Source organism: Nomascus leucogenys, chromosome 9 (assembly GCF_006542625.1).
Source record: "Nomascus leucogenys isolate Asia chromosome 9, Asia_NLE_v1, whole genome shotgun sequence".
Classification (NCBI taxonomy): domain Eukaryota; kingdom Metazoa; phylum Chordata; class Mammalia; order Primates; family Hylobatidae; genus Nomascus; species Nomascus leucogenys.
This window is the reverse complement of record NC_044389.1, coordinates 95,258,267-95,272,105: the sequence shown is the minus strand read 5'-3', so window position 1 is coordinate 95,272,105 and position 13,839 is coordinate 95,258,267. Positions and strand designations below refer to the sequence as shown.

The following is a 13,839-nucleotide window of genomic DNA, read 5'->3' as shown; positions in this document are numbered from 1 at the left end:
GAGTTAAGCAATTCTCCTACCTCAGCCTCCCAAGTAGCTGGGATTATAAGCACCCGCCACCACACCTGGCTGATTTTTGTATTTTTAGTAGAGACGGTATTTCGCCATGTTGGCCAGGCCAGTCTCAAACTCCTGACCTCAGGTGATCTGCCCGCCTTGGCTTCCCAAAGTGCTGGGATTACAGGTGTGAGCCACTGTGCTAGGGTCTTTATTACATAAAAAAAACTTACTGTTAACATTTAATCACTATTCTCAACATTTACATTTGGATCATAGTCTCTCTTTTAGTCACGAGGCAAAATCTATTTAGAATACTGTGTAGAATATTCTTTTCCTTTTTGTAATCAGTTACATATATATCTCGATTGATGATTTGTTAAAAAATACATGGGATTCATGTTTTGACTGGATTTCAAGAATAATTTTATTATATTTAATTATCACTTAGATGATAAATGAATTAGACAAAATTCACATCCTAAACCTTATTATTCAAATCATAGACCTATTTATTCAACATTTTTTTCTTACATTTACCTGAATGTTTTAAAATATTTTTTGTCTACTAACTCCTCAAATTGATTTCATCGTTATAAAACATTACAATCAGAATTAGCCAAGAATCAAACTGTTAAATATATAAGACTTAGAGTTTAGTTAAATCAGTTGGCACTTTTAAAGACTATTAATACTCTTGAGTTCAATAGGATTTTTTTAAAAGAATTGTTCTTGATATACATTATTATCTATTATTGCAGGAGGATACAGATCACAATTACTATATATCTCGAATATATGGTCCATCTGATTCTGCCAGCCGGGACTTGTGGGTGAACATAGACCAAATGGAAAAAGACAAAGTGAAGATTCATGGAATATTGTCCAATACTCATCGGCAAGCTGCAGTAAGTGTTTTGATATTCAGGATTCGTTTTTCCTACTGTGAAAAAATAGTTGCTTTAATTGGCCTATAGCCATTTCTTTTATAAGTTTGATAATTAAATATTAGAATGGCCTTATCTGTGGTAATCACTTTTCAAGTGTATTCAGTTCTGTAATTGTAATTTAGATTAATTATTGCATATAAGATATTAAAGAAAATGAAATAGAATTGTTTTGATAAACTGCCATTAATTGAACCAATTTTCTTAGTATATCTGATGAACGTATATTGGATTCAAAATTGAGCTTTATCTTGGATTATTTTTAGTTTTCTTATAATCCCTGAGTGTATAGAACATTTTTAAAAATTACTTGAATTTGGTATCTTCCCATTTACATGGGTTTATTGCTGTTGGTCTTGGATTTAACCAAAGATTTAACCGAAGTCATTTATGACTTAGATAACATGTATAGACCAAATTATGGTCTTAAATGAAGACGTTTAATATAAAGAAAAATAATTAAATATAGAAAGCATCAGACTGATATTTTAAGCCTGGGCTCGTTATTTCCTAGTGTCTCCTGAAATAAATAATTTAACTATTCTGAGGTGCTTTCTGCATGTGTAAACTGGAGATGAGAGGGAATATTAATACCAGCCCCCCTTTCCTTACATGGTCATGAAAAGCCTATTCAAGGGCCAGCCTGAATGCTCAAATGCATTAGCTTTTTCAATCTTCACAACAATCCTATGATTTAAATATTATTACATCACACATTGCAGATAAGAGAACGGAGGAGTCTTGGAAAATTCAGATAACCTGCGCGAGGGTCTCCACTAGAAAGTGGTAAACTGGGGTGTTAACCTAGGTAGCAAAGCTGATGCTCAAATTGTGTGTGTAAAATTTATCACACTTGGTTCTCAGAATGTTCTTTGATCATCATTTTATGATAAATGCCAGATTTCACATTTTAAAGGGTATTTGGTTTTGCTGGCCTGGGTAACAGTGGTGATAGTGTCATCAATGAAGCCATGAGATGTTCAGTTTAGTATGACCTGAAGTGAAAAGAAAACAACTTTAACCTTTCAAGCGCTTTTGTCATTATTGATATGAAGGCAGGACTAATAGAGTCAATGGCTGAAGTTATTTAGAGAGGCATTGATTTGATAAATGTTAAATATCAAAATTTTTGGCAGTGGCCTTCCTTGTTTATATGTAGATGTTCCTGTTATCAGGAAATCAACTGCTAAAAGCTAAATGGAAGTTAAGAATAGTATACCATGATGATTCATTGAATTTTCAGTGTAGAGCACATGCTTTCTGAGTCTGAGAAGCAAATGAAGTAGCTGCCTTTCCTTGCTAAATTCCATCATCCACCCCCACCCCAGTTTTTTTATATATTCAGGCAACCCCAGGTAGGCAAGATGACAGATTTAGAAATAATTCATGGTGGAATTTCCAACAGATTTTTAAAAGAAGAGAAAATGATGAAGATTAGATTTTAACAATGTCTTTCTGGGATCTATTGCATTTGACAACCTTCCTACTATGGGACTTTATAGTGTTTAATAGCATAAAATATACTTTATGGAATTTTGAATGTTGGTATATGCACATGGAGATTCTGTGACGTGGCCTAGTCCTAGTGTCAGCCACTATGAGTGACATCTATAGGCAGAGAAAGGAGTTCCTCAGTTAAAGTATTAGCTGATTTCTTCTTCTATACAAATATGGCTACCATCTGTCTCCTCTGTGCCACCCTCCAAGGTAAGACAGTTTGTGTCCTGCCTCTCCTTAAAGAAGCCTGTTCTCTTTGCAATAGGTTTTACTTGGTTGCATTGTGACAGCTCTCTGATTGTCTCATGAAAAATGATAATACTGTAGACAGTCCATTTTTTTCTTATTGTTAGTGTGGCAGTGACATTGTTTGTTGCTTTTAACACTTGAGGTCGCCTCAGATATAAATGGAAGGACTTGAACTTCTGGTTGTAACTTACCTGCTGCTCTTTATATTGATTGTTAAATATATACAATTGTTAGAGGCTTTTATTTTAGATACTCTGCCATTGTCACATCTTGGGTTCTTGGTTATCCATGAGTATTTAAGCCATTAACAAACATTTCTTCAGAGTTAGAAATTGGTGGAAAAAGCTATCAACAAAATTCAACACCCTTCATGTTAAAAACACTCAAGAAACTAGGCATGGAAGGAACATACCTCAAAGTAATAAGAGCCATCTATGACAAACCCACAGCTAACATTATACTGAATGGGCAAAAGCTGAAACATTCCACTTGAAAACTGGCACAACACAAGGATGCCCTCTCTCATCATTCTTATTCAACATAGTATTGGAAGTCCTAGCCAGAGCAATCAAGCAAGGCAAAGAAATAAAGAGCATCCAAATAGGTAGAGAGGAAGTAAAACTATCCCTGTTTTCGGATGACATGATTCTATATCTAGAGAACCCCATAGTCTAGGCCCAAAAACTCCTTTAGCTGATAAATAACTTCAGCAAGTTTCAGGATACAAAATCAATGTTCAGAAATCACAAGCACTCCTATACACCACCAACAGCCACACCAACAGTCAAATCGGGAAGGCAATCTCATTCACAATTGCCACAAAAACAATAAAATACCTAGTAATACAGCTAACCAGGGAAGTGAAAAATCTCTACAATGAGAATTACAAAACACTGCTCAAAGAAATCAGAGAAGACACAAACAAATGGAAGAAAACATCTCATGCTCATGGATAGGAAGAATCAATATCATTAAAATGGCCATACTGCCCAAAGCAATTTACAGATTCAATGCTATTCCTATCAAACTACCAATGACATTCTTCATAGAAGTAGAAAAATTTATTTAAAATTCATATGGAACCAAAAAAGAGCCCAAATAGCCAAGGCAATTCTAAACAAAAAGAACAAAGCTGGAAGCATCACATTGCCCAACTTCAAATTATACTGCAGAATTGAAGTAACCAAATCAGCATGTTACTGGTACAAAAACAGTCACACAGACCAATGGAACAGAGTAGAGAGCCCAGAAATAAGGCCACATACCTATGACGATCTGACCTTCAACAAAACTGACAAAAACAAGCAATGGAGAAAAGACTCCCTATTCCATGAATGGTGCTGGGATAACTGGCTAGCCATATACAGCAGATTGAAGCTGGATCCCTTCCTTACACCATATACAAAAAAATCAATTCGAGATGGATTAAAGACTTAGATGTAAAACCCAAAACTATACAAACCCTGGAAGACAACCTAGGCAATACCATTCTGGACATAGTAGCAGGCAAAGATTTTATGACAAAGACACCAAATGCAATCACAATGAAAGCAAAAATTAACAATTGGGATCTAATTAAACTGAAGAGCTTCTGCACAGCAAAAGAAACTATCAACAGAGTAAAGAGACAGCCTACAGAATGGGAGAAAATATTTGCAAGCTATGCATCTGACAAAGGTCTAATATCCAGCATCTATAGGGAACTTAAACAAATTTACAAGAGAAAAAACCCATTAAAAAGTGGGCAAAGACATGAACAGACACTTTTCAAAAGAAGATGTTTATGCAGACAACAAGCATATGAAAGAAAGCTGAATATCACTGATGGTTACAGAAATGCAAAGCAAAACCCCAGTGAGATATCATTTTACACCTATTAGAATGGCTGTTATTAAAAAGTAAAAAAAGAAAACAGATGCTGGTGAGGTTGCAGATTAAAGGGAACACTGTTGGTGATGGTGTAAATTAGTTCAACCATTGTGGAAGGAAGTATGGTGATTCCTCAAAGACCTAAAGACAGAAATACCATTCAACCCAGCAATCCTATTACTGGATATATAGCCAGAAGAATATAAATCATTCCACCATAGAGACACACACATGTGAATGTTTATTGCAGCACTATTCACAAAAGCAAAGACATGGAATCAACCTAAATGCCCATCAATGACAGATTGGATAAAGAAAATGTGGTACATATACACTATGGAATACTATGCAGCCATATAAAAAGAACAAGATCATGTCTTTTGTGGGAACATGGATGGAACTGGAGGCCATTATCCTTAGCAAACTAATACAGGAACAGAAACCAAATACACCGTGTTCTCACTTATAAGTGGAGCTAAATGATGAGAAGTTATGAACACAAAGTAGGGAAAAACAGACACTGGAGTCTACTTAAAGGTGGAGGGTGGGAGGAGGCAGAGGAGCAGAAAAGGTAACTATTTGTTGCTAGGCTTAATATTTGGGTGCTGAAAGAATCCATACAACAAATTCCTATAACATCAGTTCACCTGTGTAACAAACTTTCACACATACTGCTGACCCTAAAATAAAGGTTAAATATATATATATATATATATATGTGCTATTATGGTTATATTGTATCTCAAGACGCAATATACACTTAGGGTTGGAATCATTGTTAATGACAGTGGAGGTATAAACCCTATTTTTAATACTCTTTCTCTTAATTTTGAATATGTTTGGCCTCTGTCTTGTCAGATCTGATTCCATCATTATAGTTTTTACTTCATGATATGTTTCATGCAAGGCTGACTCAGCACAGAGCTTTGCTAGCCACAGTCTTGTGCTCTCCTGTGCTTTTATTTATTAGTATAAAAAACAAATCTCTTATTTGGTAGGTCTAGGATGGGCCAGAAAATTTGCATTTCTGACGAATTCCAAGGTCACGCTCATGCCACTAATCCAGGGACCATGCTTGGACTCTATAGCAGGGGTTGGCAACCTGTTTCTCAAGAGGGCCGGATAATATTTTAGTTGTTACAGGCCTTATGGTCTCTGTCACAACTGCTCGACTCTACTGTTATAGCTCAATAGCCATAGACAATATGTAAATGAACAGACATGGTTGTGTTCCAGTAAAACTTTATTTATGGAAATAAAGAAGACGTTGGTCCTGTATCTACTTTGTTAGCACTCTCAACAGAAAACACACACACACCACACACATGAACACACACACAATTAAAACACACTGACACAGACTTCCATTTATAACAACAAGATTGATAATATTAACTAGTTTCCATTTGAAAAAAAATTCTATGTGAACTCCTTCATTTAAATAAGCTTTACAGCCTAGATCTTATAAATTTATTTGCTAGAATATTTTTTAAATTCCCTACATTCTTTTTTCATAAATGCAATTACTAAATATTAGCCTGAGCTTTCCAAATTGTATAGAGTAATCCATATTTTAGTATTTCCTCAACTGGCCTTTCTACCTTTCCAATCCTGCCTGGTTCTCTGTTTCATTTCCATTGTGCCTTTCTGAGAATAAAATCAAGTAGTTACAAAAGATTACAAAATTTTAATATTAAGGTAATATTATGACCAGGGGGCTGAGTAATGTCCACATACACATCCACATGCAACAAACACACACACATACTTCATGTCACTGAGGTAGTTAAGCACAAAGGAAAATGGAAAATGGCAAACACGAATCCGCCTTATTAATTAGCTTTGCTCTTGTTCTTGTTGACATAAAAAGCTCTCTGGTAATTTGGCTGGAAACAGGGTTTAAATTTAAGCTTCAGGGGGAAGAAGGGAGTTTCTCAAATCTTATCACCAGTTCATGTAATTTGCATGCCCAAGAATATATATTCTGTCAACAAATTATGCAAAAAAGAAAAAAAGAAGAAAGAAAAAAAGAAAAGAAAGAGTTAGCTAGGGATAGTCCCAGGGCCAGAGGGCTAACGATTTAGCCTTGAGTAAGCAAGAGGTAGAGTGAGAAGGCAAGAATGTTGACCCTCCCAGAAGAGGCAATTTCCCACCCACTTCCCTCCTTCAAATGGAAGAGAGTACAAGAGATGTTTTACCTAGGAACATTATTTTTTTAAAGAAATATTTCCCCCTTTACCATCACTGCATATAAATGTGGTCCAAACACTATTTTGGAATCTTAGATAATATTCTTGAAAGAGGAGGAGGGTGGAAATAAAGTAAGTTTTTCCTTTTCTCCCATCCATAATAATATCTTCTAATTTCAGAGCAGAATAAAACTTAGAAATCATTTAATTCACATATTTGACATGCCCAAATACATTGGTATCTCTTTCCTTTTATCATCTCAACCATAATCATTAGTATTTATATGACATAATGTGTATACTGGAATTTGATTACATGTGCTTTCAAATTTCTCCATTGTCATTTTTGTTTAAATAACATTTCTTAAATCATTGCAAAATAAGCAGATGCTAAAACCTAAGTTTTGCAGTTGACAAATTAAGGCAAAGACCATGTCTTTCTAGATAAAGCAAAGTGAAGAATTGGTATGAGTTCCTACCATATGGTAAGCAATGAGGCAGCACTTTATATTAAAATTCTCACAGTTATCTGGGTATTTTGTCCTTCATTCAGAGCCACACAGTTTTCAGGTTGCAAATGTAAAAGTTTCTGACTATAAACCTAGAAACCAGCCTGGACTTGTTCTTTTCCCTCTTGGTAGACATTTCAAATTCCATATTTTTGTGATTTTCCTCTATATTTCTACATCCATATTATTTAATTTATTTCTGGACACAGAGTTTGATTCAACTGCCAGACATATTAGAATTCTTTTGTCTTCTGAAATGACAGTTGATGACATTCTGATTCACAACTCCTACAGATATATCTCTGTCCTGGTGGAAGGAGTACAGTGTTTGAAGTTAGGAGACCTTAGCTCCAACACTTATTTTTGTGGATTCTGGCCTCTTTGCACCTCAATTTTGTAACCTGGAAGAAAGGGGGTAAAAATGCCTGCCTTGGCTGCCTCCCAGTGCAGTGTTGAGAATAAAAAATGAAATAGTTATAAAAGGACACTGAAAACCTCAACAAAACGATACCGTTGCTGAGTAGTATTATTTGAGAGTTCTAATTCTTTACAACAAAAAAATAATAACCCTGTCAAAGAAAGTAGTTAAAGCAGTAAAAACAGATTGTATTTAGGGCTATTGCAATGAGGGAAAGAACCTTGATGTAGAACTGAGCTCAATTCTGAATGTAGCATGGGCAAGACGGAAAATATGGCCAAGAGCAGAGTAGGCGTCAGTGGAGGGAAAGTTATAAAAGGAGACGTGAAAAGTAAATGGCGATTGTGCCTCAACTGAGTTGTGAGGATTTTTACTGAAGGAGGGTCAGGGTGATTAGATAGCAAGGGTGGGGGATGAGGGTTTGATCAGTGTTGAGGATGGTCAGATATCAAGTGTGGGGAGTCTTGCTAAACTGACTTAGCGTCTTGTCATTCCCGAATAAGTTAATACCTGAGTCTCTCTAAGATTCTCTCTCAGATAGATAAATTCATAGATGCATAAGTATGGATGGATGGATGGATGGAAGGATGGATGGATGGATGGATGGATGGACAGATGAATGGATGGATGATGGATGGAAGAATGGATAGATATATAGGTATAGGATAGACGGATGGGTAGATGGAAAGATAGCTAGGTAGACAAATATATTAATAGATGGATGGATGAATAGATAAGTAAAGATGATTGATAGATCTATATATTTCTATCGTTCTATGTATATATATATTTTCCCAAGCAATTGCCAATACACTGTTTGCCAGACATAAACGTACTCTGGCTTAAATTCTTTTTATCTTTCTATATGTTGGTAGGAAGATTGATTCTTTAAATATGAAACACCAGCAAAATGAAATTGTTGAAGGGCTGTTCTCTGTCTATCTCACTCTATATCTGTCAAAATGCAGGTAAGGTTTTTGATGAAATTTGTATGACTTTTTATGTGTTGACTGTTTAAAATTTTTATATTGAACTGTCCTTGATGACATTTCTGACTACTTGAATATACATAGAAAATTTCATTTAAAAAATTATGCTTTCTGGAGGGTTCTTTTATACCCTTCAGGAAAATAACTCATTGCCTCAGCTAGCATTACTGTGGGTCTCATATTTGCATAATGTTTATGTTGGGAGAACTAAGTTTAGCTGTTTATGGTGACTTCAGTAAGTTGGTTTTTCATATTGGACCTGTTTATTTTTTTCTGTACATCAAAAAATCTGTTAATCAGTGCTCATTTTTCAAAATGATTAAATTGAAAGGCAATTTAATTTACTTTCTCTATTAGGCTATTATCTAGACTGCACATTTTTGCCTGAGTTCTGTTCATAATGTCGAACAATAGATTGCTTTTTATTTACTCTTACGTTTGACTGGTTGAATAAACTCGCTGCATTCTGTCTTTTGAGTTGCTTCAATTCAGGTGAGACACAAGTTTATCAACCTGGTCTTACTTGTCTTTGCTTGTAGGATTTTCCTCAAGTTTGATAACAGACTGGGATAAGTTGTATCTGCATATGTCTCTTTAGCTTAATTTCAGTTTAATACAGTCTTTTACATACATAAAGGAAGAAATATACTGGACATAATGTAATATTTTATTCAATACTATTCATATTTTTGCTCTAATCAAATTCTAAATACTCAGAACATTCTTATAGTTAGAAAATATTAAAGGAATTCTCTTTGGATATTTAAAAGGTGTGTTCTAGTCTTCAACTTCCTAAGAAACAGATGTACATTCCAAAGTAATCATAGATTAATTTGTTGAAAAAATAATAGGGATTCAAAAGCATAGGATTTGGTGTCATCAGATCCAAATTCAAGTTTATTACAACTATGAGACCTTGGGCAAATCCGTAAATTCCCTATCAATTTCATCTACTACTAAGTAGTTGTGTTAGTAATGTCTGTCCTGCCTACCACATACGATATATTCAAATGAGATTTTATGGCACTTTATAGTTACTTATGTAGTTTAACAACTTCTACCGTTGATTCATTTTACTTGAATTTTACTTAGGTCACTTACAAAACTTGAGGTTAATCCCCTTTGTCCCAAGTATTATTCCAGGGCCTGACTCTTTTTCATTGCACAAAACTAATATGATTAGAGTGGCTGAGTTGTATTTCTCTGCATGCCTGGGAAATGGGCTTGTCCCCCACCCTGGAAGCCAATAAGTACATGGAACAATCTGCCCCTGTCCTGCCGATGGCACTCACGACAGATTAAAAATTCCTTAAGCCCACCTAATATGCTGAAGTTAACCAACTCCTTTTACTGACATAATGACATAAATACATGCATATTACTAATAATTTAATCTACCCTTGCTATTCTTCCTGAATCTAGGAACCAAATTTTAGACATGGAAAGTTCTTTGGAGAGCCTTGAGGACAGCAGCCTTAAGAAATTCACATTGATCCATTTCTTTTGCATATAACAAATCTTAGCTTCCCAAAGCAAGAAGTTGCCTTCTTATTTGACAGATCATATATGAGTTCCTATTTCATTATCCTTTAATCTTATTTCTTCATCTTGGGTCTTTAGTGAAGGATGAGCACCATTCTTTTACATAAAATTAGCCATGAAAGGTAATATAATACATTCTCTGTTACCAGTGATGGCTGTAAAATAATTCCAGATAGGTAAATATCTATTCACCTTTTAAAGTCACGAGTGAGGCGAACATTTTAGGTTTCTGATAAACCCTGTTAGAAGGTTTCATATTAAACTTTTATAATCATAAAGCCTGCTAAAAAGGAGACCCCTCAACCATGTCTCAGGTGCGGTAAACAAGGCAGGTATTTACTCTGCCTTTCACCTGAGATTCTCTTTTCTAACTTATTTCTTATCATCTTTTCTGCCATCTCTTCAGGAGCCTATGAAGACTTACGACGGTTTAATTTTAGATAACATGAGTGTAAAACATATTCTCATCCTAAAGTTATTAAATGATAAAGATTTTACATGACTCCTTTGAAAGAAAATGTTTCATAACAGAAAACTTAGCAAACTGTAAATGGAATATAATGTTTTTTTTAGAGTAAACACATCTGAAAGCAAATAATCTTAATTGTTGTGAAAAATCTTAAATTATAAAAGATTGGGTTTGAGGACTGAGATTTCCTGGGTAGGTTAGTATTTCAGTATATTTTAAAAATATTTTTTATACCTGGTCCCAATATCTTTATTTTTGTCTGTTCCTTTCTACCTAATTATAGCATATCACTTAGGTGATGGATGGATGATACCCTATGCAAAATGGCCAGGTTTCTATGTGGATTGTTTATAAACTGCATTCCCATCAGAATGTCTAGTGTGCCTGGAATTCCCAGCCCCGGAGAATAGGCATCTTTTTTTCTCATTTTGCTAGAGGTGCTCTTTTAAAATGCCAACGTGACTAAAGTGAAACCCTATTAGCCACTCTCTATTAATGATAAATTGCCAGAAATTTCCTACCCTGCAGCATCTGTCTGAAAAGAAATGCCAAGTAAGGTTCAAGTTTAATAACTGGGCCAAGGTGAGGCACATTAGTCCTGATTCCATGTGGGCTAAACTGTAGGATGCAAAAAGGATGTCATGGGGGAGCAACTCTTGGACGCTGTGTTGAGAAGCATCAATGTACTTAGTTTTTGAAAAAAATCAGAAAGTTGATAAATGTGGCAAAATGGAAAACATGAATCTGCATTAAAAAAAAGATGTGGGGGGCTCTTTGTATTATTTTTTGTAACTATTCTTTCATATGAGATTATTTCCAAATAATTTTTTTTAAAAAAAGAGACGTTAGCAAAGGAGGATGAAGAATTAAAATTGAACTTGGTCTAAATTTCAATTTCAATCAGCAATTGAATTTTGAATTATTTAGTCACTTCGCTCATGAACTTTACCCACTGAATTCCAAATATTTTCTAATTGGTACATAATATTTTACATATTTATGGGGTACAGGTGATATTTTGTTACATGCATAGAATGTGTAATGATCAAGTTGGAGCGTTTAGGGTACCCATCACCTAGAGGATTCATCGTTTCTGTGTGTTAGGAACATTTCATCCTAACATGTTAGTGGAGTGGCAGCTTGAAGTAGTGTCAACACACATGGACTTGGAACCAGACTGCCTGGATTTGAGTCCTCACTTTGCCAACTGTGAGGTTTAACATTGAGCATATTATTTACTCTTTCTTAATTACTTCCTCATGTATTAAATGGAAGTAATAACAGCACTTACCTCCTAAGGTTGTCATTAGGACTAAATAATTTAGCATTTATACAATGCTTAAAACAATACCTGGCATAGTGTCCAAGATATCTGTTACATCGATAATAATAATTATTATGCAAACACTTACCTTTAAAACAGTCATTTTCCACTGACTGGAAATTAGAGAGTTTGTTCTCTGAAAGGCAGATTGTTATCAACTGAGAAAAGGAAGCACCTTTCCATTGTCTGAATGATAAACACAACAAAATACTTTTTTGTCTTGCCCTGTTTGAGGATCATTGGTCAAGGATGTCACAAAAACATCACAACCTTCAGGTTTTGCAAATCGTAGTTTTAAAGACACTTGGCTAGCAGGAACCTCTAGAGTTCAGTTCTGTCAATGGAAAATTTTAGGGCATACAAGTGCTACCAGGTAAAGTGAGATTATGTTTTCCAGAAATAAGTCTGTTCATCCTTTTAACCTATTTCACTCTTGCCAAAGTTTCCTTACAGCGGTGGTTTTGGAGTTTCAAAGGCCACTTATATAACAGAGCTTTGTAACTCAAAGTGGGGTTCAGGAGGCAGTATCAGAAGTACCAGGAGCTTGCTAGAAATGCAGGATTTCAGCCCCCTGAATCTGGATCTGAATTGTAACAAGAACCCTAAGTGATTCATTTGCACCTCAAGGTTTGAGAGGCTTGGAGAACTCTCTTGACTTGCTTCTAGGGTAGCATGAAAAATCTAGAAGCAATTTCTTCTGGCTCTCATCCAAACCCCATGTTTCCTTGAAGGGTTCTTTATAAAATCCTGTCACACTCTCTCTGTATCCCTGAACAGCTGGACTCTCTGAACTCTGCCTGAGTTGTAAATATCACATAACTAATATGAATAATTCTCAGCGTTTGCAAGTACAGGCAAGCTACTGTAGCCTCGTGTTTGCTGGGAACCGTGCAGTGAGAGAGGTCAAAAGATAGGTGATTGTTCACTTATTCTCAAGTTCATGTGCACCAGCATCAGCTAATTGCAAATGTTTACGTTTTGTTTTCCAGTTTATGAATATTCCTTTGAAGAGCGCCATTCAATAGCCAGGATTAATTAAGTTCTAAGTTCTGCTGTGAAAAAAGTGCTGAAGAGGTTAGAATTTCTAACTCAGAAAATCAATTCAATTGATGGACTTTATTCTGAAAGAAGTAGCCAGTTCTCTGTTTGTATATTTGTGTATTGATCAGACCCTTTCCATGAACATTTTGATCTTTTAATTAGGTTTCCAGAGTTTTCAGGGACCGGATTAATGACCTATGTCTGTCGTCTCCTCCCAGAGTATGAGAATGGTTAAAATCCTATTAAAAAAATTCTACATGGTAAAAGCATTATTAGTTATCCTGCCCACTATGCTATTTTATTTTGGGTTACACTAGGCTCACTTATGGTCTGGAAGCAGGATCTTACTTTAGGGTATAACAAGGAAGTTTGCAATGCTCTTATTCACATATATGCCTTTCCATATTTTATTTTCCATCTTTGATAGTTGCTTGTTGTGAAAGCCTGTCAATTTTATATTTTTTCTGTCAACCACTTTTTAGTTTATATTACTTTTATTTTTTATATTTTTAGAGACATGGTCTTGCTCTGTCACCCAGGCTGGATTGCAGTGGTGTGATCACAGCTCATCGCAGCCTGGATCTGCTAGGCTCAAGCAATCCTCCTGCCTCAGCCTCCCCAGTAGCTGGGATTGCAGGCCAACATGCCTGGCTAATTCTTTTTTATTTTTGTAGAGACAAGGTCAAGACTAGTTTATTTTTGTAGAGACAAGGTCAAACTGACACCAGTTTGCCCAGGCTGGTGTCAAACTCCGGTCTCAAGTGATCTTCCTGCCTCCTAAAGCACTGGGATTAGAAGT

The 13,839-nt window shown here is 35.5% G+C and overlaps 1 protein-coding gene across 1 annotated transcript in view; it reads left to right on the top strand.

Moving 5' to 3' along the window:
- Positions 1 to 13,839, top strand: part of PLXDC2 (plexin domain containing 2) — a 458,249-nt gene that overhangs the window by 222,471 nt on the left and 221,939 nt on the right. Inside the window, exon 3 of the mRNA XM_003257698.2 lies at positions 759 to 905. Coding sequence (XP_003257746.1) covers positions 759 to 905 — 147 coding nt within the window. The remainder of the gene's footprint in view (positions 1 to 758; positions 906 to 13,839) is intronic.